Source organism: Macaca thibetana, chromosome 18 (assembly GCF_024542745.1).
Source record: "Macaca thibetana thibetana isolate TM-01 chromosome 18, ASM2454274v1, whole genome shotgun sequence".
Lineage (NCBI taxonomy): Eukaryota > Metazoa > Chordata > Mammalia > Primates > Cercopithecidae > Macaca > Macaca thibetana.
Window position 1 is genome coordinate 30354055 of NC_065595.1, and position 25952 is coordinate 30380006.

At 39.3% G+C, this 25952-nt stretch overlaps 1 protein-coding gene across 3 annotated transcripts in view; it reads left to right on the forward strand.

Moving 5' to 3' along the window:
• CFAP53 (cilia and flagella associated protein 53) overlaps window positions 1-25952 on the forward strand; it is a 40844-nt gene that overhangs the window by 2414 nt on the left and 12478 nt on the right. For all 3 annotated transcript variants that reach the window (XM_050767757.1, XM_050767756.1, XM_050767755.1), the window contains exons 2-7: window positions 2022-2251; window positions 3003-3176; window positions 12799-13102; window positions 13595-13813; window positions 21132-21348; window positions 25623-25725. In XM_050767757.1, the coding sequence (XP_050623714.1) occupies window positions 2022-2251; window positions 3003-3176; window positions 12799-13102; window positions 13595-13813; window positions 21132-21348; window positions 25623-25725 (1247 nt within the window). The remainder of the gene's footprint in view (window positions 1-2021; window positions 2252-3002; window positions 3177-12798; window positions 13103-13594; window positions 13814-21131; window positions 21349-25622; window positions 25726-25952) is intronic.

The following is a 25952-nucleotide window of genomic DNA, read 5'->3' on the forward strand; positions in this document are numbered from 1 at the left end:
GACTTTAGCATGGTTTAGAGCTGTGATGTCCAATAGGTAGCCACTAGTCACATATAGCATTTGAGCACTTGAAGTGTGCCTAGAGTCACATATTGACAAGATAATATTTTGGATATATTGGTTAAATAAAATATACTATCAAAATTAACTTACCCTGTTTCTTTTTACTTCTTTAAATGCAGCCACTTGAAAATTGAGAATTACATATCTGTTTTGCATTATATTTATATTGAACAGTACAGATTTTGAACAATGCCACGACTGTGCCGGGATTGGCATCACCTTTTTTGAGAACTCCAGGTCATACCCCTAACTTATCAAGAGATTGGGTCCTTCCCAGACCGGAGTCCTTCACATGATTCCCAAGCCTTAAAAGGCTTCCTGACCACATGGGTACTGCTCATGGTGTTTCTCACCTCTTCAACCAAAATATACCTCAGCCCTGTTTCCTGTCCTGACAGCTGGAGCCAGTGTTTCTAGATAATCTTGGTGTTTCATTCCTGTTCTCAGCCCACACTGGGAGCCTTAATTCCTGCTGTGTATGGTGCCCAGGGTGCCACTGTGATCCTCCTTTGCTTTATTTTCACAAATCTATATTAATAAAATGCCATCAGTATTGGAGAACAGTCATCTAATTAACTGGCTGTAGGCTCCAAATAATTCTGACATGGATTAGCTACTTTCCGTGATATAACCCCCAACATCATCTTCTGTCTCCTTACCACCCCAGGCTTGCCTTATCTTGTTCAGCTAAATCTAGGTACCTCATGCCTACCCTGAGCCCTGAATCTTTTCATTAAACCGTCTTCAAGTGTTGATTTTCTTTCCTCAGGAGACTTCATTACAAACACGTAACCCTAGTATTTCTGGTAATCCTGATGGTGATATTCTAAATGTAAATGATCAGATTGACTCTCTCTCTGCCTCTTAAGAGTTTTGTTTCTATGAATCAGCACCCCAGTGTCTCACAACTCACCTAAGGATGACTTGATAAAACTGTTCCTGAAAATACAAAGCTCAAGACTATGGATTTCGTGGTGGCTCCAGGAGGTGCAGAAATTGCATCAAGCCCACACAGCAACATTGTTTCATTCATTCATTCATTCATTCATTCATTCATTCATTCATTCATTCCTATTGAGAACCTCACTGTAGTAGGCATTATGTTCAATGCTAGGAATACAGAAAGGAAAAAGATATAGTCTCTGTGATTTCATTAAGTGCATCTATATATATTCAAATGGCACATGCATTTCTAACTTTTTTAGTGGACATTTCTGTAAAAACAATACATTTACAGAAATTCAAAGTAGCCCAAAAGGTCAGGAACACACTGTTTGCATTAAAACTTCTGGGCACCCTAGAAATAGGAATAAAGTTCTACCACCAGCTTTTTTTCTTTTCCCTTCTTTCTTCCTCCCTCACTTCATTTCTTCCTTCTTAGTAAAAGATCTTTTATTGTCACAACTCATTATATATCCATATACATATACACACATATATAAACATATATACATGTATATACACATATATCTTATATATTCACATAATAGCATCTTTTCATTGAAAGTATTTTGATGTGATAACTATGGTGTCTGACCAGGAGAAATAATGTGGAATAATGGGTGGCTATGTCAAGGTCAGGAATTAGAAGACCTCTAATTCTTGTTTTATCTGTCCTATTTGAAGCAAATTCAGCAAATCACTTAATGTCTCTGGGTTTGACTAGATAATCTCAACAGAGTCCTGTTCACATTTTTAACTTTGAAATTTCCATCAACTTTTTTCCAAATGGCACTTTAGAAATATTTGAGACTGTTTTGATGACATCTTAGGTATAGGCTCAGAGAATGAAACAAGTTACTCTTTAGGTGCATAAGCTGTATTCAGTTGTAGTAGGATGTATTAGTTTTTTATATCCAATTTTATTTAGTATGAGTATTGATTGAGAGCATAACTAATTGAAAATATGCAGTTGATTCTTTGGCTTATTATAAGTGATAGTTGGTTTTTGTTTTCAGAGACCCAAGCCTCCTAAAGGCCAAGGGGCTGAGCACCATCTAGAAAGAATCCGACGCAGCCATCAGAAGCATAATGCTATTTTGGCTTCCATTAAGTCAAATGAGCGGGATCGCTTGAAAGTTGAGTGGGACCAGCACAATGACTGCAAGTTTTTGGACAGCCTTGTGCGAGCAAGAATCAAGGATGCTGTGCAAGGGTTTATCATTAACATTGAAGAAAGACGAAATAAGTAAGGCTCACAAACCTGGGACCCAAACCATGAAATATTCCTAAAACCACAATTTGAGATTGACCAGTCAAAAATCAAATTTAGGGAGGATCATGGCTGAGATATATTAAATCCATAGCTATTGCTGGTTAATATTTTTAATATTTTTCTTGTGGTAACCTATGTTTTGATGAAAAACAATATATTGTTTCATGTTTCATTATTTTGATTGAAACCTGTTGATTTTACTCTTTTGTTAAAAATATATATTTCATATCTTATTTTTATGTGACCAAATAAAATATGGTGCAGTTGGTTGGGCTTAGTGGGTCATGCGTATAATCCTACCACTTTGGGAGGCTGAGGGGGGAGGATTGTTTGAGCCCAGGAGTTTGAGACCGGCCTGGGCAACATAGTGAGACCCCATCTCTACAAAAAAATTTAAAAATAGCTGGGCATAGGGGCCTCTGGCTGTAGTCCCAGCTGTTCAGGAGGCTGAGGTGGGAGGATCACCTGAGCCCAGGAGGTCAAGGCTGCAGTGAGCCATGATCACAGTGCACTCTAGCCTGGGTGACAGAGCGAGACCCTGTCTCAAAACAAAACAAAACAAAACAAACCAACTAGTCTTATTTTATGGAAGACTGCAATGATCTTTCTCTTCTTACAAATTAGACCTATAATTCTGAAATTGAATATAACAAAAATCAATAAAATTTTGCATGTAGCATGACAGGTTTTTTTTTTTTTTTTTTTTTTTGGCTTTTTGTTTCAGGCTACGTGAACTTTTAGCATTAGAAGAAAATGAGTATTTTACAGAAATGCAATTGAAGAAAGAAACCATTGAGGAGAAAAGAGATAGGATGAGAGAGAAAACTAAATTACTAAAAGAGAAGAATGAAAAAGAGAGGCAGGATTTTGTGGCTGAAAAGCTAGACCAGCAATTCAGGTAATGAAATCAGAAAACACACAAACAGAATCCAAAGTTGCTACTTTAAAATGGATTTGAGAATGCTAATTTAAAGTAAATTAGTCTTAAGAGGATATACACAGTAGTGACTTTAAGTCTTGGCAGTATATTACATATCATTGAATAATACAATGTGTGCTTGAGAACTATGTTCTAATGTTCTGTGCTTGCTTCTCAATTAGAATGGAAGTAACAAAGGAGATTATGTTACTGAACTTTAGGTATTAACCTCACCCTTGCTGTTGGCAGGAAGTTCTTCAAAAGCTCCTATGCCAAGAAATCTTTGGTAAAGTTGGGCTCTCCCCCTACTGCTATAGTCTCTACCTGTGTGTGCTTGGGTTCCCTGGGGGGTTTTTTTTGGTTGTCATTTTTGAGACAGGGTCTTGCTCTGTCACCCAGGCTGGAGTGCAGTGGCATGATCATGACTACAACCTCCAACTCCTGAGCCTGAAGTGATCCTCCCACCTCAGCTTCCCAAGTAGCTGGGACTACAGGCATGCACCACCTTGCCCAGCTAATTTTTTGTATTTTTTGTAGACATGGGGATTTCATCATGTTGCGCAGGGTGGTCTTGAACTCCTGGACTCAAGTGATCCACTTACCTCAGCCACCCAAAGTATTGGGATTACAGGCATGAGCCACCATGCCCGGCTCTCTCTCCTCTCTTCTTTATTGTCTGTTTCCTTGCCTGGTATTCTGATCACTGGGGTCTGATCACCTGGGTTTATAAGGCACTTCCTGACCCAGACCCATGGTGACCCTCAGTTTTTAGATCCCTGGTCTTTACTGTACTCAATCTGGTCCTGTGGTTGCCTCCATATCCCTTTTCATTGTGGTTTTCCATCGTCGGGTACTCTTGAGTCTATGCCCTGATAGACTACCCACTACTGTGCACTTACAGAGGGAAGATTTGTATGGGAATGCCCAAGAGTGATCCTCTGAGATGATCTATAGTGTTATATAATTAGAAGCTTAGCAGGTTCTTTTAATATCACAAACCAAGACATTCCTTACCTCTAAAGCAAAAATATACTAAAAAGTCTCCCTCCCTAAAGCTACAGCTCTTAGAGCAAGAGCTATTATATATTTATAATGTTATTATAATTCCTCAGTTATATTTTTAGTGCTTCTGATACTTCTAAGAGTCCGAACATTAAGAATTGCTGTTATTTGGCTAAGCACAGTAGCTCACACCTATAATCCCAGCACTTTGATCACTTGAGGCCAGGAGTTTGAGACCAGCCTGGGCAACATAGTGGGACCTTATTTCTACAAAAAAATAAAAAAAATGGCTAGGCGCGGTGGCTGACATCTGTAATCCCAGCACTTTGGGAGGCTGAGGTAGGCAGATTACCTGAGGTCAGGAGTCCAAGACCAGCCTGGCCAACATGGTGAAACCCTGTCTCTACTAAAAATACAAAAATTAGATGGGCATGGTGGCACACGCCTGTAATCCCAGCTACTCGGGAGGCTGATGCGGGAGAATTGCTTAAGCCCAAGAGGCAGAGGTTGCAGTGAGCCGAGATGGTGCCACTGCACTCCAGTCTGGCCAACAGAGTGACACTCTGTCAAAAAAAAAAAATATATATATATATATAAAAAATATATAAGCATATATATTAATATATATATTTTTTCCAATTCCAAACATATTTTTTATATATATATATAAATTCGCTGGGCATGGTAGCACATGCCTCTAGTCCTAGCTACTCGGGAGGCTGAGACAGCAGGATCAGTTGAGCCCAGGAGTTCGAGGTTACAGTGAGCTGCAACTGCAGCACTGGACTCTAGCCTGGGCAACAGACTGAGACCCTGTCACTAAAAAAAAAAAATTGCCATTATACTTCTCGGGATATTTTGTTCATTTTGCCCCTTTATTCTTTTCTTTTTTAAAATTGTTGTGGGTAGATAGTAGCTGTGTATATTTATGGAACACATGAGATGTTTTGATACAGGCATGCAATGTAAAATAAGCACATCATGGAGAATGGGGTAGCCATCTCCTCAAGCATTTGTCTTTTGAGTTACAAATAATCCAGTTATACTCTTTAAGTTATTTTAAAATGTACAATTAAGTTATTATTGACTATAGTCTTCCTGTTGTGCTATCAAATAGTAGGTCTTATCCATTTATTCTTTTTTTTTTTTTTGGTACCCATTAACTGTCCCCACCTCCACCCCCAACCCCCCACTATCCTTCCCAGCCTCTGGTAACCATCCTTCTCTATCTCCATGAGTTCAATTGTTTTGATTTTTAAATCCCACAAATTAGTGAGAACATGCAATGTTTGTCTTTCTGTGCCTGGCTTATTTCACTTAACATAATGACCTGCAGTTCCATCCATGGTGTTATAAATGACTGGATTTCATTCTTTGTTATAGCTGAATAGTACTCCATTGTGTATGTGTACCACATTTTCTTTATCCATTCATCTGCTGATGGACACTTAGGTAGCTTCCAAATCTTAGCTGTTGTAAACAGCACTACAACAAACATAGGAGTGCAGCTATCTCTTCAATATACTGATTTCCTTTCTTTTGGACCTATACCCAGCAGTGGGATTGCTGGATCTTATGGTAGCTCTATTTGTAGTTTTTTGAGGAACCTCCAAACTGTTCTCCATAGTGGTTGTATTACATTCCCACAAGCAGTGTACAAGGGTTCCCTTTTCTCCACATACTCACCAGGATTTGTTATATCTTTTGGATATAAGCCATTTTAACTGGGGTGAAATGATATCTCACTGTAGTTTTGATCTGCATTTCTCTGATGATTCGTGATGTTGGGCACCTTTTCATATGCGTGTTTGCCATTTGTATGTCTTCTTTTGAGAAATGTCTGTTGAAATCTTTTGCCCATTTTTTGATTGGATTATTGGATTTTTTCTTATAGAGTTGTTTGAGCTCCTTATATATTCTGGTTATTAATCTCTTTTCAGAGGGATAGTTTGCAAATATTTTCTCCCATTTTGTGGGTTTTCTCTTCACTTTGTTGATTGTATCTTTTGCTGTGCAGAAGCTTTTTAACTTGTTATGATCCCATTTGTCCATTTTTGCTTTGGTTGTCTGTGCTTATAGGGTATTGCTCAAGAAATCTTTGCCCAGACCAATGTCCTAGAGATTTTTCCCCAGTGTTTTCTTGTAGTAGTTTCATAGTTTGAGGTCTTAAATTTAAGTCTTGGATCTATTTTGATTTGATTTTTGTATATGATGAAAGATAGGGTCTATTTTCATTCTTTTGCATATGGATATCCAGTTTTCCCAGCATCATATATTGAAGAGACTGTCTTTTCCCCAGTGCATGTTCTTGGCTCCTTTGTCAAAAATGAGTTCACTGTAAGTGTGTAGATTTGTTTCTGGGCTCTCTATTCTTTTTCATTGGTTTAAGTGTCTGTTTTTATGCCAGTACCGTGCTGTTTGAGGTACTATAGCTCTGTAGTATAATTTGAAGTCAGGTAATGTCATTCCTCCAGATTTGTTATTTTTGCTTAGAATAGCTTTGGCTATTCTGGATCTTTTGTGGTTCCATACAAATTTTAGGATTATTTTTTCTTTTCTTTTTGTCTTTTCTTATTTTATTTTATTTCATTTTATTTTGAGACAGGGTCTCACTCGGTTGTCCAGGCTAGAGTGCATGTTGCCCAGGCTGGAATGCACTTACAGGATCTCAGCTCACTGCAACTCTGCCTCCCAGGTTAGGTTCAAGCAGTTCTCCTGCCTCAGCCTCCCAAGTAGCTAGGACCACAGATGTGTAATGCCACACTCAGCTAATTTTTGTATTTTTAATAGAGACGGGATTTCCCCATGTTGCCCAGGCTGGTCTTGAACTCCTAGTCTCAAGTGATCCACCCACCTTGGCCTCCCAAAGTGCAGGGATTACAGGCATGAGCAACTGTTTTTTCTATTTCTGTGAAGAATGTTTTTGGTATTTTGATAGGGATTGCATTTTGTCTGTAGATTGCTTTGGACAGTATGACATTTTAATAATATTGATTCTTCCAATCCAAGAACATGGAATACTTTTCAATTTTTTGGTGTCCTCTTCTATTTCTTTCATCAGTGTTTTATGGTTTTCATTGTAGAGATCTTTCACTTCTTTGGTTAATTCCTAGGTATTTAATTTTATTTGCGGCTTTTGTAAATGTGATTACTTTTTAAATTTCTTTTTCACTTTGTTCACTGTAAGCATATAGAAATGCTATTGATTTTTGTATGTTGATATTGTATCCTGCAACTTTACTGAATTTGTTTAGCAGTTCTAAGAGTTTTCTTGTGGAGTCTAGATTTTTCCAAATATAAGATCATGTCATCTGCAAACAAGGATAATTTGACTTCTTACTTTGCAATTTGGATGTCCATTATATCTTTCTCTTGTCTGATTGCTCTAGCTAGGACTTCCAGTGCTATGTTGAATAATAGTAGTGATGGTGCATTTTGCCCCTTTTTTTCAGACACATCTCTCAGTGCAGTGATGATCACATGATATGACCCATGGAATGCCCTAAATCATCGATTTCATCTGTCTTTTAATTTTAGAGTAACTGGCTAGGGTTTTTATATTCAGAAGGGATTTTTAAAGTCCAAATATTACTTGGAAGTGTTTAAAACATAGCCATTAGCATTTATTCATTCAGTAAATATGTTTGGGCTCCTACTTTATGCCAGGCTCTGTGACAGTGAGTGTCACTTAGTTTGTTAGGTCATCTAGTATGAATGGGGCAGGGTGTCTGTCATGTTAAGCCAGATTCAAGAATGGATGATCCAAAAATACCTGAGTTTAAATCTGGTGGAATACAGAAGGAATAGAAGAGTTCATTTTTCATAGCACTCAAAATTTGAGTAGACCGGAAATCCAAAGGTCAACAGATGGGAAAAGGAAAAAAATGAAGTCTGTGGAGGCGATCAAGACATGGTGCAGAGAAAAGCTTCTTCCATCTGCTCTTTCTGCCATGAAGTCGCTATTAATAATGTGGACAGCCCTAAACCCTCAACCCTCCTACTAGAGGCCAGAAGGAAAAGTAAGCCATTGCAGTGAGTAGTGGATACAAGTTGCAGATGCAGCCCCTAAAAGTAAATTCAGACTGCTAAAAGGAGAGGGAATTGGAAGGTTCAGGGCTTGGGGAGCTGCTGAAGGAGGGCAGTGAAGAAACCCAGGGTGGTAATGCACAGGGCCAGAAGCAACTTGCCACCCTACTTGGCTTGTAGATAGATAACTGAGTTCTACAGGTAGGGATTTGTCTAGGTCTTAAGCTTGAGGTGACCAAAAGAGGATTAGACTTGGATTTTCAAGCCTGTGTAAAGCATGCATTCATACCCTGTCCTCAGTGGGATTTGGACATCTTTGCTACTGGTTGCTGGGGGGAAAAGATGCTGTGAGTGGAAAATGGTATATTAGCCAAGTGACTTTCAATGGACCATTCATATATTTTCTACTCCCTAGTAAATTTCTCTTAATACAGTAAGAAAACCAAATGGTTCATAAGTGGTTATGCTTTTAAAATGTATGGATTTAGCAGCATTTTACAGATTTTACTTGTATAACTGAGTTTTTGCTAGTTAGATGAATTGTTAAAATTTTTAAAGAAACAAATGTATCCTATAGTGATGTAATTTGAAAACAAATTGTTTTTAATGTTTTGAATGCAACACTGCCAACTCCTCAACATAGATTAGCAAACATCCTTTTGAGTAAGGATGCGTTATTAGACCCTATTACTGAAAATACAGTTGAGGCTTTAATACGTATATTAACATAAAGCAGAATGAAAATTTTCCTCTTCTTTTTCTTGTGCTTTTTTTTTTTGTATTCCATTGTGTAAATATACCACAATTTATTTGTTTTCCTGGTGACAGTCATTTCAGTTATTTTCAGTTTGGGACTCTTACGAATAAAGCTATGATGAATAGACATGTCCTTTTATGGCATATGCATTCATTTCTCTTTGATATATTCAGTGGTATTCGTAGAATATTTGATACCTGGAGTAGATAATTTTTAGTGATCCCTATTATACAGTGAAATTGTTTTCAGCAATAGTAATGAAATGAAATGGATAATAATGACAAAAAATTACCAGTGGTTTGGTTTTGTTTTTAATTTTTAATTTTAAATAATTATATGTTTACAGAAAGTGCACAGATAGTACAGAGATTCCATTTACCTTTCACCTAGCTTCCCCCAATGGTTCTATCTTACATAATCGTAATACAATATTAAAACAAGGAAATTGACAGTCGTGCAAGGTGTGTGTATAATTCTGTGCCATTTTATCACCTGTAGATCTGTGTAACCACCACTACAATCAAGATACAGAACTATTCCATCACTGCAAAAATCTCCTTCATGTTATCCTTCTAGAGTCATGCTCACTACTCTCACCCCTATCCCCCATCATTCCTAACCCTGGCAACAACTAATCTCTATCCCCATAATTTCATCATTTTAAGAATGTTATATAAATGGAATCACACAATATGCGATCTTTAGAGATTGGCCTTTTTCACTCAACATAATGCCTTTGAGGTCCATCCAAGTTGTTGGAGGTATTGCTAGTTTGTCCTTTTTATTGCTGAGTAATATTCCATTGCATGAATGTACCTCAGTTTGGTTAAACCATTCACTTACGGAAGGACATTTTGGTTGTTTCTAGTTTTGCTCTATTATAAGTAAATCTGACAGGAACGTTTGTGTACAGGTTTTTGTGTGAGCATATGTTTTCATTTATTGAGGATAATTATCATATACTATTGCTGGATTATATGCAAATTTTGTTTTGTTTTGTTTGAGACAGAGTTTCACTCTTGTTGCCCGGGCTGGAGTGAAATGGCGTGATCTCAGCTCACTGCAGCCTCTGCCTCCTGGGTTTAAGCAATTCTGCTATCTCAGCCTCCCAAGTAGCTTGGATTACAGGCATGCGCCACCAAGCCCGGCTAAATTTTTGTATTTTTAGTGGAGGTGTGAGTTCTCCATGTTGATCAGGCTGGTCTCGAACTCCCAACCTCAGGTGATCCGTCCACCTCAGCCTCCCAAAGTGCTGAGATTACAGGCGTGAGCCACAACTGCCAGCCGTAAATGTTTTTTTTTTTTTTTTAAATAAACACTAAACTATTTTCTAGAGTAGCCGTACCATTTTATAGTCCTACCAGCAGTATATGAGACATCCAATTTTTCCACATCCTGGTCCTTTTGGTGGTGGCGTTATTGTTTTTTTTGTTTTGTTTTGTTTTTGTTTTTAGCTGTTCTAACGAGTGTGCTGTGATATCTCATCATGGGCTTAACTGGTATTTACCTAATGGCTGGTGATGTTTAGCAACTTTTCATGTGCTTATTTTCCATCTGTACATTTTCTTTGGTGAAATGTTTCTTTATATCTTTTGCCCATTTTCTAATTAGATTTTTAGAATTTAGATTGTTTTAGCTGTTAAGTTTTTACCTTTTCTTTTAGCTGTTAAGTTTTGAGAATTCTTCATGTATTCTAGATAGAACTTCTTTGTCCGATATGTGGTTTTTTCCCCTAAACTATAGCTTATCTTTTTTTTTCATGTTTTAAATGGTTTTTTTCTTTTTTTCCCCAGTCATTCAGCAGTCCTGTCTTATTTGTCCTATTAAAAGGATCTTTTACAGAGCAAAATTTTTTAATATTAATGAAATCAAATTTATCAATATTTCTTTTATGGATTGTACTTTTGGTACATTATGAAATTTCTTTTTAAATGCCCTGTAATTATACACAGTTAATGATTAGACCTCAGATTAAGGTAGGCATTTCGGGGGTTTGTTTTGGGGTGCTTTTATTAACGAATAACCTAGGATATTTGGTCAGAATGCCTGTGGATCAGAGGTAGTCTTGCCTCTGTCAGTTGCTGGCAGAGGTGATACAATGAAGCACCAAGGAATCCAAACTCCAGGGCCACACTGCCAGCTCTTCAGTCCCAGTTCTACCACATATGAAATGGACAAACTTGGGTAAGATGCTTAACTGCTGTGTGCTTCCATTTCCTCATCTGTAAACCAAGGGTAATAAAAATAATAAAAACGAACTTGCAGTAATGTTCATTGCCATATTGATTGTTATGAAGATTACAAGAGTTCATATGTGTTGAAGTGCTTAGAATAGTGTCTGGAAGATAATAAGCACTTAATAACTTTTGCTAATAATATTCCTACTACTGGCTATGTGACTTGGGAAGACACTTAGGCTCCCTGAGTCTCCGTTGCTTTAACTCTAAGATGCGGATGATAGCTGCTACCTGTAAACTATAAAGCAGTCATAAACATAAAGTCTTCCTCTTATCAATGATTGTTATCATTAGAATAAATAGATATTCTATCATTCAATTTATTTTTTTTAGAGACAGGGTCTTACTGACCTAGAGTGCAGGCTAGAATGCATTGGTATGGTCCTAGCTCACCACAGCCTCAAACTCCTGAGTTTGAGTGGTCTTCTTGCCTCAGTCTCCCAAGTAGCTAGGACTACAGGTGTGTGCCACCATGCCCAGCTAATTTTAAAAAAATTTTTGTAGAGACAAGGTCTCACTGTGTTGCCCAGGCTAGTGCTAGTCTCCAGGGATCCTCCTGCCTTGGCCTCCCAAAGTGTTGGGATTACAGATATGAGTCACCATGCCTGGCCAGATATCCTGTCTATATATAGTGAGCATCTCAGCCTGGTGTGGTGGCTTATGCCTGTAATCCCAGCGCTTTGGAAGGCTGAGGCAGGAGAATCACTTCAGGCTAGGAGTTTGAGACTAGCCCTGGCAACATAGCGAGACCCTGTCTCTACAAAAAAAATTTTTTTAATTAGCCAGACATGTTGACATGTGATTATAGTCTCCGCTACTTGGGAGGCTAAGGTGGGAGGATCACTTGAGGCCAGGAGTTCAAGGATACAATGAGCCATGATCACACCACTGCATTCCAGCCTGGGCGACAGAGTGATACCTTGTCTCTTAAAAAAAAAAGTGAGCAGCCAGGCATGGTGGCTCACACCTGTAATCCCAGCACTTTGGGAGGCCGAGGCGGGCAGATCACAATGTCAGGAGATCAGGACCATCCTGGCTAACAAGGTGAAACCCCGTCTGTACTAAAAATCCAAAAAAATTAGCCAGGCATGGTGGTGGGCGCCTGTAGTCCCAGCTACTCAGAAGGCTGAGGCAGGAGAATGGCATGAACCTGAGAGGCAGAGCTTGCAGCGAGCCAAGATGGTGCCACCACACTCCAACCTGGGCAGTAGAGTGAGACTCTGTCTCAAAAAAAAAAAAAAAAAAAAAAAAAAAAAAAAGAATGTGAGCATCCCTAAAGTAGAGGTTCTCAAAGTCAAGTGAATAGGTCAATCATTGGGGTTAACAGGTTGAGTTTTTGATCCAAGGTCACACAGGAAACGGAGTCAGGGCTGCCTTTGCTTGACTCCAGTTTCCATAGTCAGACTGTGCCATCCTGGTGCTTGCCTCCCTTCTGCTCCCTCATGTTTCCTGTGCTCCGATGGCCTGCATCCAGGTCTTTGATTTTTTCTTGCTTCATTGTGTGACTGTACAGATGTGTGCTTCAATAGAGCAGTGCCTCATGAAAGGCTGTTTTGTCTTTTTAAAATTTTCCTTTCAGGGAACGCTGTGAGGAGCTCCGTGTTGAATTGTTTTGTATCCATCAGAAGAAGGTGTGTGAGGAGCGGAAAGCACAGATTGCATTTAATGAGGAGCTGAGGAGGCAAAAGCTGGTGGAAGAGCAGATGTTCTCCAAGCTCTGGGAGGAAGACCGATTAGCCAAGGAAAAGCGAGAAGCCCAAGAGGCGAGGAGACAGAAAGAGCTGATGGAGAACACACGCCTGGGGCTGAATGCCCAGATCACCAGCATCAAGGCACAAAGGCAGGCAGCACAGCTGCTGAAGGAAGAGGAGGCGCGCCTCGTGGTGGGCCTTTAAAATGCTTGTTAGAGGGTGATCAACGCCATGGGTATAGCACAGTTTGCAGGCCTGTTACTGTACAGTTTGTCTGATGGCCTGGGCTAGTTCACAGGCACATTTCCAATTTTGGACTCTCAGTGCTGTTTAATAATGTATCCAAATGTATGGTACAGAGTCACATGTGGAAGGCGAGCACACCCACAGGCAGCAAATGGTGGTAGACGATGGGTACTGGGATTAAAAGTGGTTTCCCTTTATACTTTCCTGTTTTCAACTCTACAACGATTTATTACATTATAATCACACATACCCCGGCAATTTTCACAGTTTTATTGCTGATTAACTATGAAAAGGCAAGTTTTCTTTCTTATAGCCTCTCTAAATCCAGGTGTGTGTGTATTTCCAGAAATCCTTTATTCCTGTCTCCTAAATCAAATGCACTAACTTGTCTTGGTCCAACTGTACTGATGTATTATCTTTATTATGATTCTACTTTAGGAAAGTAACAACGCACAGATTAAACATGAGAATGAACACGATAAGCTAAAGAAACAGAAGGCAAAGCAGGAAACTAGGACCATTTTGCAAAAAGCCCTACAGGACAGGATAGAACATATTCAGCAGGACTACAGAGAAGAACAGGACTTGAACATGAAGCTCGTGCAAAGGGCCCTTCAAGACTTACAGGAAGAGGCAGATAAAAAGAAACAAAAAAGAGTAAGACTTTTTTTTTCATGCCTGCTACCTGCTGGAAGGGATTTGTGAGTTCTCAGTCTTTTGGAAGACGGCTACAAATATATAACAGTGCTACTCTGGGTGTGGTCCACGAGCCAACAGCATCAGCACCATCTGGGAAAATGTTAGAAACAGAAATTCACAGGCTCCAGAATCAGGATCTCCCAATCAAAATCATGACAGGGACAGGAAATCTGTGTTTCAGCACACTCCCCCAGGTGATTCTGATGCTAACTAATGTTTGAGAACTCCTGGAATTTGAGGAAGACATCACTGAGAAAGTGACATTTGAGTTGAACCTTAAAGGATATGTGAAGTTTGGTCAGGCAAAAAGTGTAGGGAAAGGCATTCAGTATTGATTTAGCTACCTGTACCTTTGGAATTTGGATTGAACTTTTAAGAGTGTTTTGTTTCTCCCACAGGTGCTTTTTCTTGTTTTTACCTGGTTCTTAGTGTGCATGTGCTTTGTTTTTTAATTAAACTTCTCTCTCTCTCGCTCTCTTTTTTTTTTTTTTTTTTTTTGAGACAGAGTCTCACTCTGTAACCCAGGCTGGAGTGCAGTGGCATAATCATGGTTCACTGTAGCCTCGCCCTCCTGGGCTCAAGCAATCCTCCCACCTCAGCCTCCCGAGTAGCTGGGACTACAGACACCCACCACCTAGCCTGGCTAATTTATGTATTTTTTGTAGAGACAGCGTTTTGCCAAGTTGCCCAGGCTGGTCTGGAGTGGGCTCAAGTGAACCTCCCACCTTGGCCTCCTAAAGTGCTGGGATTACAGGTGTGAACCACTGTGCCTGGATAAACTTCATTTTGATATGATTGTAGATTCATATGCAGTTTTAAGAAATAATACAGAGAGATTCCTTGTACCCATTACTCTGGTTCCCTCAATGGTAATATCTTGCAAAACTAGAGTACCATGCCAGTCAGGATGTTGACATTGATATAATCAAGATACTGAACATCTCATCACCACCAGGATTTCTCATATTGACCTTTTATAGTCACACCTACTTCCCTTTTGCCCCACCCCCTTCTTAACCCTGTTCTTCATTTCTATAATTTTATTATTTTGGGAATGTTATATTAGTAGAATCATATAGTATGTAATCTTTTCAGATAGTCTTTTTCACTTAGCATAACCCTCAGGAGATTTGTCCAACTTTTTGGATCTATCAGTAGTTCTTTATTTTTATTTTTATTTAAAAAAAAATTTTTTTTTTTTTTGAGACAGTCTTGCCCTGTCACTCAGGCTGGAGTGCAGTGGTGTGATCTCAGCTCCCTGCAGCCTCAGCTTCCCAGGCTCAATTGATAACTTCAACCTCAGCCTCCTGAGTCGTTGGGACTACAGGCGCAAGTCACCACGCCCAGCTAGTTTTCTTATTTTTTGTAGAGATGGGGTCCCACTATGCTGCCCAGGCTGGTCTTGAATTCCTGGGCTCAAGTGATCCTCCTGCCTTGGCCTCCCAAAGTGTTGGGATTACAGGCATGAGCCACTGCGCCCAGCCTTCTTTTTATTCCTTTTTTTTTTTGAGATAGAATTTCGCTCTTGTCACCCAGGCTGGAGTGCCGTGGCATGATCTCAGCTCACTGCAACCTCCGCCTCATGGGTTCAAGCGCTTTTCCTGTCTCAGCCTCCTGAGTAGCTGGGATTACAGGCATGTGCCACTGCGTCTGGCTAATTTTTGTGTTTTTTAGTAGAGACAAGGTTTCGCCACGTTGGCCAGCCTGGTCTCAAACTCCTGACCTCAGATGATCCAGCCGCCTCGGCCTCCCAGTTTATTCTTGAGTAGTATTTATGGTATAGATTTACTGCAGTTTGTTTAGCCATTTACCTGTTGAAGGACATTTGAGTTGTTTCTACGTTATGGCTGTTATGAGTAAAGCTGCTATAATCATTTGAGTACAGGTTTTTCAGTCAACACATTCTCAATTTTTTTTTTTCTTTGACGGAATCTCGCTCTGTCACCCAGGCTGGAATGCGGTGGCGTGGTCTCGGCTCACTGTAACCTCCACCTCCCGGGTTCAAGTGATTCTCCTGCCACAGCCTCCTGAGTATCTAGGATTACAGGTGTGGCTACCATGCCCGGCTAATTTTTTTTTTTGTATTTTTAGTAGAGATGGGATATCACCATGTTGGCCAGGCTGGTCTCAAACTCCTGACCTCAAGTGACGCGCCCACCTCAGCCTCCCAAAATGCTTGGATTACAGGCATGAGCCACCACACCCGGCACAAATCATCATTTCTATGAGATAAATGCCTAGAAGAGCAATTGCTATATCATATAGTAATTGCATGTTTAGTTTTTTAAAGAAACTGCTAAACTGTTTTTCAGAGTAGCCGTACCATCTTACGTTCCCAGCAGCAATACGTGAGCAATCTGGTTTCTCCACATCCTCACCAGCATTTGGTGCTATCACTATTGTTCACTTTAACCATTCTGATAGATGTGTAGTAACATCTCATTGTGGTTTAATTTACATTTCCCTAATGGTTAATGATTTTGAACAACTTTTTATGAGCCTGTTTTCCATCTGTATGTCGTCTTCAATGAAATGTCTCTTCATGTCTTTTGCCCATTTTCTGTTTTGTTTTCTTTTTGTTTAGCCAGTATCTCACTCTGTCATTTAGGCTGGAGTACAGTGGCATGATCATAGCTCACTGCAGCCTCCAACTCCTGGTTTTTGCACATTATCTAATTGACTTGTTTATTTGATTTGTTTTTTCCTGTTGAGTTTTTTGTTCACATTTAAATCATTTTATTTATTTTTTTAATAGCTTCAAGAGATAATTCACGTAACATTCAGTTCCCCAATTTAAACGATACAATTCAGTGGATTTTACTGTTTTTGCAGATAAGTGCCCCTATCATCATGTTCTATTTTAGAACATTTTCACTATCCTGCTATCCCTTCTTCCTCACCTCCCACCTCCACTCCTAAGCAGCCACTTATCTACTTTGTGTCTCTATAGATTTTCCCATTCTGGACTTTGACATGAATGGAATCACATGTTATGTGACCTGTTGACTGTCTTCTTTCACTTAGCATAATGTTTTCAAGGTTTATCCAGCATGTATTGCTATTTTATTTGTTTATGTGGCTGAATGATATTCCATTGTATGGATATGCCACATTTTGTTTATGCATTATATCAGCTGATGGACATTTGGGTTATTTCCACTTTTTGGCTATTATGAATAATGCTACTATGAACATTCATGTACAAATTTTTGTGTGGACGTATGTTTTTATTTTTCTTTGGGACATATAACTAGAAGTAGTATTACTGGGCCATATGGTAACTCTGTTGAAGTTCTGAGGAATTGCCAAAGTATTTCTCATAGTGGCTGAACCATTTTACATTCCCACCAGCAGTGTATGAGGGTTTTGATTTATCCACATGCTCACCAACACTTGTTATTGTCTGTCTTTTTTATTTTACCCATCCTAATGCATCTGAAGTAGTATCTCATTATGGTTTTTATTTGTATTTCCCTAGTGACTAATGATATCGAGCCTCTTTTCCTGTGCTTATGATCATTTGTAGATCTTCCTTGGAGAAATCTATTTGAAGGCTATTCTCTATTCTTAGAGAAGTCTATTCAAGTCCTTTGCCCATATTTTAGTTGGGTTATTGGTCCTTTTATTATTAAGTTGTAAGAGTTCTTTTCTTTCCCCCCTCTTTTTTTTTTTTTAAGTCTCCCTCTTGTTTCCCAGGCTGGAGTACAATGGTGCAATCTCGTCTCACTGCAAACTCCACCTCCCAGGTTCAAGCAATTCTTCTGCCTCAGCCTCCTGAGTCACTGGGATTACAGGCGCCTGCCACCATGCCTGGCTGATTTTTTTATATTTTTAGTAGAGACGGGGTTTCACCATGTTGGCCAGGCTGGTCTTGAACTCCTGACCTTAGGTGATCTGCCCACCTCAGCCTCCCAAAGTGCTGGGATTACAGGCATGAGCCACCACGCCTGGCCAAGAGTTCTTTATATTTTCTAGATTCAAGTCTCTTACCAGATAAATGACTTACAGTTATTTCCTTTCATTCTGTAGGTTGTCTTTTTACTTTTTTGATGGTGTCCTTTGAATCACAAAAGTTTTAAATTTTGACAAAGTTCAATTTAGCTAGATTTTCTTTTGTTGCTTATGCTTTGGGGGTCCTATCTAAAAAACGGTTACCTACTCTAGGATCACAAAGATGTACTCCTTTGTTTTCTTGTTAGAGTCTTATAATTTTAGCTTTAACATTTAAGCTTTTGATCCATTTTAAGTTTTGTATATGGCATGAGATAAGGATCCTAATTCATTATTCTGCATGTGGATATCCAGTTATTCCAGCATCATTTGTTGAAATAATTGTCTAATTGTTCCCCTATTGAATTGTCTTATCACCCTTGTCAAAAATCAATTACAGTAAAGTGAAGGTTTATTTCTGGACACTCAGTTCTATTCCATCACTCTATATATCTATCCTTAGTCCAGTATAACAAATCTACATGTCTTGATTACTGTCGCTTTGTAGTAAGTTTGAAATCAGAAAATGTAAATGCTGGCCAGGCACAGTGGCTCACGCCTGTAATCCCAACATTTTGGGAGGCTGAGGCGGGAGGATCAGCTGAGGTCAGGAGTTTGAGACCAGCCTGACCAACATGGTGAAACCCTGTCTCTACCAAAAATGCAAAACTTAGCTGGGCATGGTGGCGCATACCTGTAATCCCAGCTACTTCAGAGGCTGAGGCAGGAGAATCGCTTGAACCGGGAGGTGGAGGTTGCAGTGAGCTGAGATCGCATCATTGCAGTCCAGCCCAGGCAACAAGAGTGAAACTCCACCATTGCATTCCAGCCTGGACAACCAGAGTGAAACTTCATCTCAAAAAAAAAAAAAAAAAAAAAAAAAAAAAAGAGAGAGAGAGAAAATGTAAATCCTCAAACTTTGTTCTTTTTCAAATTGTTTTGGCTATTCTGGCTCCCTTGCATATCCACGTATCTAGAAGTTACATGGATCAGCTTGTCAATTTCTACAAAGAAGCCAGTTGAGATTTTGATAAAAATTGTGTTGAATCTGTAGGTCAATTTGGGAAGTGCTGCCATTTTCACAGTATTTTTTTCTGATTCATGAACTTAGGCTATCTTTCCATTTATTTAGGTCTTCTTTAATTTCTTTCAGTAATGTTTCCTAGTTTTCAGAGTATGCATTTTAACACTTTGTTAAATTTATTCCTAAGGATGACATTTCTATTTGGAAATAAAATTTTTAATTTCATTTTAGATTGATGCTGTCAAATAGAAATACAAGGACTTTTGTATATTGGTCTTGTATCCTGCAACATTGCTAAACTCATTTTGTAGTTTTAATAGTTTTTTTTTTTTTTTTTTAATAGAGTCTTGTCGTGTCACCTAGGCTAGAGTGCAGTGGCATATTCTTGGCTCACTGCAACCTCTGCCTTCAGGGTTCAAGCGATCTTCCTGCCTCAGCCTGCTAAGTAGCTGGGACTATAGGCTTGTGCCACCACACCCAGCTAATTTTTTTGTATTTTTAGTAGAGACGGGGTTTCACCATGTTGACCAGGCTGGTCTCCAACTCCTGACCTCAAGTGATCCACCCACCTCAGCCTCCGAAAGTGCTGGGATTACAGGCATGAGCCACTGTGCCTGGCCAAGTTTCAGTAGTTTTTTAGTGGATTATTAGTTCACTCTTCTTTTTGGTGCTCAGATTGCCTGATTCTAGATCGTGGGAGTCCCTTTAAGTGGGCTGTCTTGTTCTTTTGATGCTGTCCTCCAATAGACTTTGATAGTTTTCTTGATTCTGACACAATAAGATGTCCCAGGTTCATCCTGTTCAGTTTCTGCTCCAGTCTTATAATTGATTATTTTCCCAAGGATTGTTGGTTATTTTTAGTGGGAAATGGTATTAGTCTTTTTTCACACTGCTGTAAAGAACTACCTGACATTGGGTAACTTACTAAAAAAAGAAGGTGTAATTGACTCACAGTTCCACATGGCTGGGGAAGACTCAGGAAACTTAAAATCACAGTGGAAGGGGAAGCAAGGCACGTCTTATGTGGTGGCAGGAGGGAAGGAATGAAGAAAGCCACACTTTTAAACCATCAGATCTCATGGGAATTCACTATCACGAGAACAGCATGGGGGAAATTACCCCCATGACCCAGTCACCTCCCACCAGGTCCCTCTCCTCACACATGGGGATTACAATTCAAGATGTGATTTGGGTGGGGACAGAGAGCCAAACCATATCAGGTATTTAATAATATCTAGAACCTTGGTGTTGGATAAACTCATTGCTGTCAGATAATTACTGCAACATGGCAGTAGCCAACTAAAAATGCTTGCACTAAATAAATAGTAGGTCTGAACTTTAGCTGCACATTACTATCACCTGGGGGAACTTAAAAGGTATCCATTAAATAGGAATTTCTGGGGGTGGGACTCAGCCCTCAGTACATTTTTTTTTTTTTTTTTGAGATGGAGTCTTGCTCTGTTGCCCAGGCTGGAGGGCAGTGGTGCGATCTTGCTCACTGCAAGCTCCGCCTCCTGGGTTCATGCCATTCTCCTGCCTCAGCCTCCCAAGTAGCTGGGACTACAGGTGCCTGCCACCACACCAGGCTAATTTTTTGTATGTTTAGTAGAGACAGGGTTTCACCACGTTAGCCAGGATGGTCTCAATCTCCTGACCTGATGATCCGTCCGCCTTGGCCTCCCAAAGTGCTGGGATTACAGGTGTGAGCCACCACCCCCGGCCAGCCCTCAATACTTTTTAAAGCTCCTCAGGTGGTTCCAAAGTGTAGCTAAGATTTATAATTGCTGTAATAAAGTACAAAATGACTACCAGCCAGAGAGACAGTGCTATAATAGTAGAAATGACTTATTTTGTTGATCCGATTAAGATTTCATATACCTAAATTAAAGTAAATGAGAATAAAGCTGTATCATTGAAAACTATTTGGCAACTACTTTGAAAAACACTTTGTTAACTTATTCAAACAAGTATTATCAAACATTTCAAACAAATACAAAGAATTGCACAATGAGTCCCCATGTGTCCATCACCTCACTTTAACAACCGTCAACTAATGGCCATTCTTGTCTCTTCTATATCCCTACCCATTTCCCCCCTACTCTTGAGTATTTTGGAATAAACTTCAGACATACATCTGTAAATGTTTCAGTACATAGTTCTAAAAGATTGGGATTGGAGCTTTTAAAGATTGTTTTTAAATGTATCCTTACTATCACTATCACACCAAAAAATTTTAACAATATGAATTTTTATGTTACATAGGAAGATATGATAAGAGAACAGAAGATATACCATAAATATTTGGCACAGAGACGTGAGGAAGAAAAAGCTCAGGAGAAAGAATTTGACAGAATATTAGAGGAAGACAAGGAAAAGAAGTTGGCTGAGAAGGACAAGGAGCTGAGACTTGAAAAGGAGGCAAGGAGACAGCTTGTGGATGAGGTCATGTGTACAAGAAAACTTCAAGTTCAAGAAAAGTGTAAGAAACTGAATTACAGTTTTGTTATAGCTTGCTCTTAATTCAATTTAGGTAACAACCAAAATACTAACAACCATAATACTTATTATGTAAAACACCATGAGGGATGCAAAAAGGATGAAGGCAGGAGGCCTGTTTGTGCAAATCTTATCTAGTTGGATATATATGAAGAGTTTTATATACCAGCAGATTCCAGTCACAGGGGAGAAGTTCTCAAGGTTAAAGGAACAGTACATCATTTGAATACTGTGTGCCTTGGTGATTAGAATGAAGAGTGAGAAGGTGGGGCACAGACATACAGCTCCCTCTTGTCCTTTTTATCTGTCCCTCTTTTCTTTTGAAAGTTTTCTCCATACTGTTGTGGGAAGTCAGGAACCCCAAATGGAGGGACCAGCTGAAGCTGCAGCAGCAGAACATAAATTGTGGCGATTTCATGGACTTTTATCAGTTCCCAAAATTAATACTTTTATAATTTCTTATGCCTATCTTTACTGCAATCTCTGAACATAAATTGTGAAGATTTCATGGACATTTATTAGTTCCCAAAATTAATACTTTTATAATTTCTTACACCTGTTTACTTTAATCTCTTAATCCTGTCATCTTCGTAAGCTGAGGATGTATGTCACCTCAGGACCCTGTGATGATTGTGTTAACTGTACAAATTGTAAAACATGTGTATTTGAACAATACAAAATCAGTGCACCCTGAAAAAGAACAGAATAACAGCGATTTTCAGGGAATAAGGAAAGATAACCATAAGGTATGACTGCCTGCAGGGTTGGGCAGAATAGAGCCATATTTTTCTTCTTGCAGAAAGTGAGTAGGATAAATATCGCTGAATTCTTTTCCCAGCAAGGAATAGCCCTGGGGAAGGAATGCATTCCTGGGGGTAGGTCTATAGACGGCGGCTCTGGGAATGTCTGTCTTATGTGGTTGAGATAAGGACTGAAATACACGCTGGTCTCCTGTAGTACCCTCAGGCTTACTAGGATTGGGAAATTCCAGCCTGGTGAATTCTAGTCAGTCCGGTTCTCTGCTCTCCAACCCTGTTTCCTGTTAAGATGTTTATCAAGACAATGTGTGCACAGCGGGACACAGACGCTCATCAGTAATTCTAATTTTGCCTTTGCCTTGTGATCTTTATGGCCCTTTGAATCGTGTGATCCTTGTGACCTACTCCCTGTTTATACACCCCCTACCCTTTCAAAATCCCTAATAAAAACTTGCTGGTTTTGCAGCTCGAGGTCGCCATCATGGTCCTACCAATATGTGATAACACCTCCGTAGGCCCAGCTGTAAAATTCTCTCTTTGTACTCTTTCTCTATTTCTCAGACTGGCTGACACTTAGGGAAAATAGAAAGGACCTACGTTGAAATATTGAGGGCTGGTTTCCCCAATGCCATACCTTTGTTTATGTAGTTGTCTCTGCCTATGATGCTCTTGATCATGAGAAATCTAGTCATCCTTCAGTGCCAGCTCAATTGACTCATGCCTTGAGCAGCCCTCTGTGTTCCCCCATTTAAAATAAATCCTCTTTCCAGGGCACTGTGGCTTGCTCACATCTCAGATGACCAACTGGCCAGGAGGGTCTTTATTTGGAGACTATTCTCAAAGTTTGGAGAATCTTCCCCCTTTTTAATACTTACATTCAATCCACGTCAGTTACTAGGTGTTTCTTTCATAAAGGGAGTTTAAGCTATTCTTGTAAGGGTAAGCTTTGTTTCAAGGTTTCTGAAAGTTACATCTGTGCTGAATGACCTTTGTCTCTTGGAAATCCCTGGACTAGGTTGCATCATACTGCTAAGTGATACATAGTGTCAGCCCTGTGAGATGCTTAAGTTAACTTTATGGCTACCTATAATCTTATAGCCACATTATGTCTCTATTATTTTACTACACTATGCCACTGTATTCCCTCATCTTCAAGCAGTGCTTGGTCACAGAAGGGTGTTCGTTGAGAGGGTGAATTTCCACCTCCATATTTCTGCCATTTCCATGTCCAGCCCAAGGGACCAGAGAGGCAATAAACACATGGACACATTTATTATTAGGGTACCACTGGATTTCACACTAGTGGTCTTTGCAAGAGGAAGCTTATCCTGGTCCCATTCATTAATTCTTCACTCCAGGAATTATAATAGCAGTAGAAAATTGTTAAGCAGATGGAACTTTTAGAAACCAAGTAGAAAGTTTATACGCTGAAAAGATTTTTATATTCATCAGTGATGTTAGAAATAGACAATCGGTGCCAGGAAGAAAAGTCAGCACAGAGACAAATGATCTCTCAGCAAGGCCATCTTTACTTTCTGCAGAAAGGGTGCTCATTTGAAGATGGAACAATAGCAAGAGCACACCTAGGCCAGGGAGGGGAAGGAGTTCTTATTCCTGACTCACATGGCCCCTGCTGCCGTGTCGTTCCACTATTGGCTAGGGTTAGACCACACAGGCTAACCTAATTCTGATTGGCTAATTTAAGAGAGTGACAGGCTGAGTGGTCTGGCGGGAAAAATGGTTATGGAATGAGTCAGGGTGGAGAATGAGGGTGGAGCAGATAATCGGAATGAGTCAGGGTGGAGCAGGTAATCAGAATAAGTTAGGGTGGAGCAGGTAATCTGAATGAATCAGGGTGGAGCAGATGATCAAAATGAGTCAGGGTGGAGCAGGTAATCTGAATGAGTCAGAGTGGAGCAGGTAATCTGAATGAGTCAGGGTGGAGCAGGTAATCTGAATGAATCAGGGTGGGGCAGGTGATCAGAATGAGTCAGGGTGGGGCAGGTGATCAGAATGAGTCAGGGTGGAGCAGGTGATCAGAATGAGTCAGGGTGGAGCAGGTAATCTGAATGAGTCAGGGTGGAACAGGTGATCAAAAAAGGTTGCTTTATGAGGAAGTTAAGTTTAAAAGTAGAAGGCAAAGAATTGAACATACTGACATATTGATTATTTGAAGAAAAATTTAGAACTCATATCTAACAAGCAATAAATGTTATGTAAAATATTGGAAAAACATGGAAAATTTATTGAGACCATTTATAAACAAGGAAACAAAATCAACCATAATTCTACCACCCGGGAATAGCTACTATTCACAGCTTTGTATATTTTCTACTAGTATTTTTACTACATATATAATTTTCCTTCACAGATTAGAATCATGTAGTATATACTGTTTTATGGTCTATAATTTTCACTTATTGAAAATATTTTAAGTCATTTTTTGTCAATTATAAGATTTGTAATGACTGCCTAGAAATCTGTTATAAAAATGGACCATAACTTATTTTACCTAAACACAACTAATGACCCTTTATATTGTTTCTAATCTTTTTACTGCTGTTTTAGAATTCCAGGTTACTGTCTCTGTACATAGTTATTTTTGGATTGTATCTGGTTGTTTAAGATAAATTTCTGAAATAGACTGTCGTACCAAAGATATATACATCTCAGATGTATATTCGCCAGTTGTATTTATTATTTTGTAAACTCTGTTTCCTTTGTCTTTTTTTTCTGTTGGGATGCTTAAATATATTTATTAACTTATAAGAGCTTTATTTATTTATTTTTTGAGACGGAGTCTCACTGTGTCGCCCAGGCTGGAATGCAGTGGCACGATCTAGGCTCACTGCAACTTCCACCTCCTAAGTTCAAGTGATTCTTGTGCCTCAGCCTCCTGAGCAGCTGGGATTACAGGCACGTGCCACCATAATTAGCACGTGCCAATTAGCACAGCTAATTTTTGTACTTTAAGTACTTTTAGAGGCGGTTTCGCCATGTTGGCCAGGCTGGTCTCGAACTCCTGACCTCAGGTGACCCACCTGCCTCAGCCTCCCAAAATGCTGGGATTATAGGCATGAGGCATTGCGCCCAGCCAAGAGCTTTATATATTTAAATAATATTTATTTTATAATAAATATATATATTAAATAATAAATTATAATAAATAAACTCTTATTAGTATGAATGGCAATGAACTGTTTGTCTTCAAGGAGAGAAAAGTAGGAAGTGTTTTAACATTGGTAATTTATATGAAAAAGGGTAATTATAGATTTTCAATGAAATATGATTAAGAGGAAATCTGTAGATTGTAGCATATATGAGTCTAAACCCACTTTATTTCTCAATTGAGATGAGTACTTCTACTTTATCAATCTAAGATCCAGCCATGATTCTCAGCTCTACCTTTCTGAAGACAATATGACTCTGGTGCCCAGAAAGATGTTGGCAAGTCTTGTCTGAAAGTCATTTGACATATAATTACTTTTGCTTTTCTTAGTGCAAAGAGAAGCTAAAGAACAGGAAGAACGTGCTATGGAACAGAAACACATAAATGAAAGTCTTAAAGAACTTAACTGTGAAGAGAAGGAGAATTTTGCAAGGTATGATTTTGTTTTCTATATCATCATTTGCTACCTAAAAAAACAGATTTTTGGCCAGGCATGGTGGCTCACACCTGTAATCCCAGTACTTTGGGAGGCTGAGGAAGGAGGATTGCTTGAAGCCAGGAGTTTGAGATTAGACTGGGCAGTGTAGCAAGATCTCATCTCTACAAAAAAATAAAAATAAAAATTAGCCAGATATGGTGACATAGACCTGTAGTCCTAGC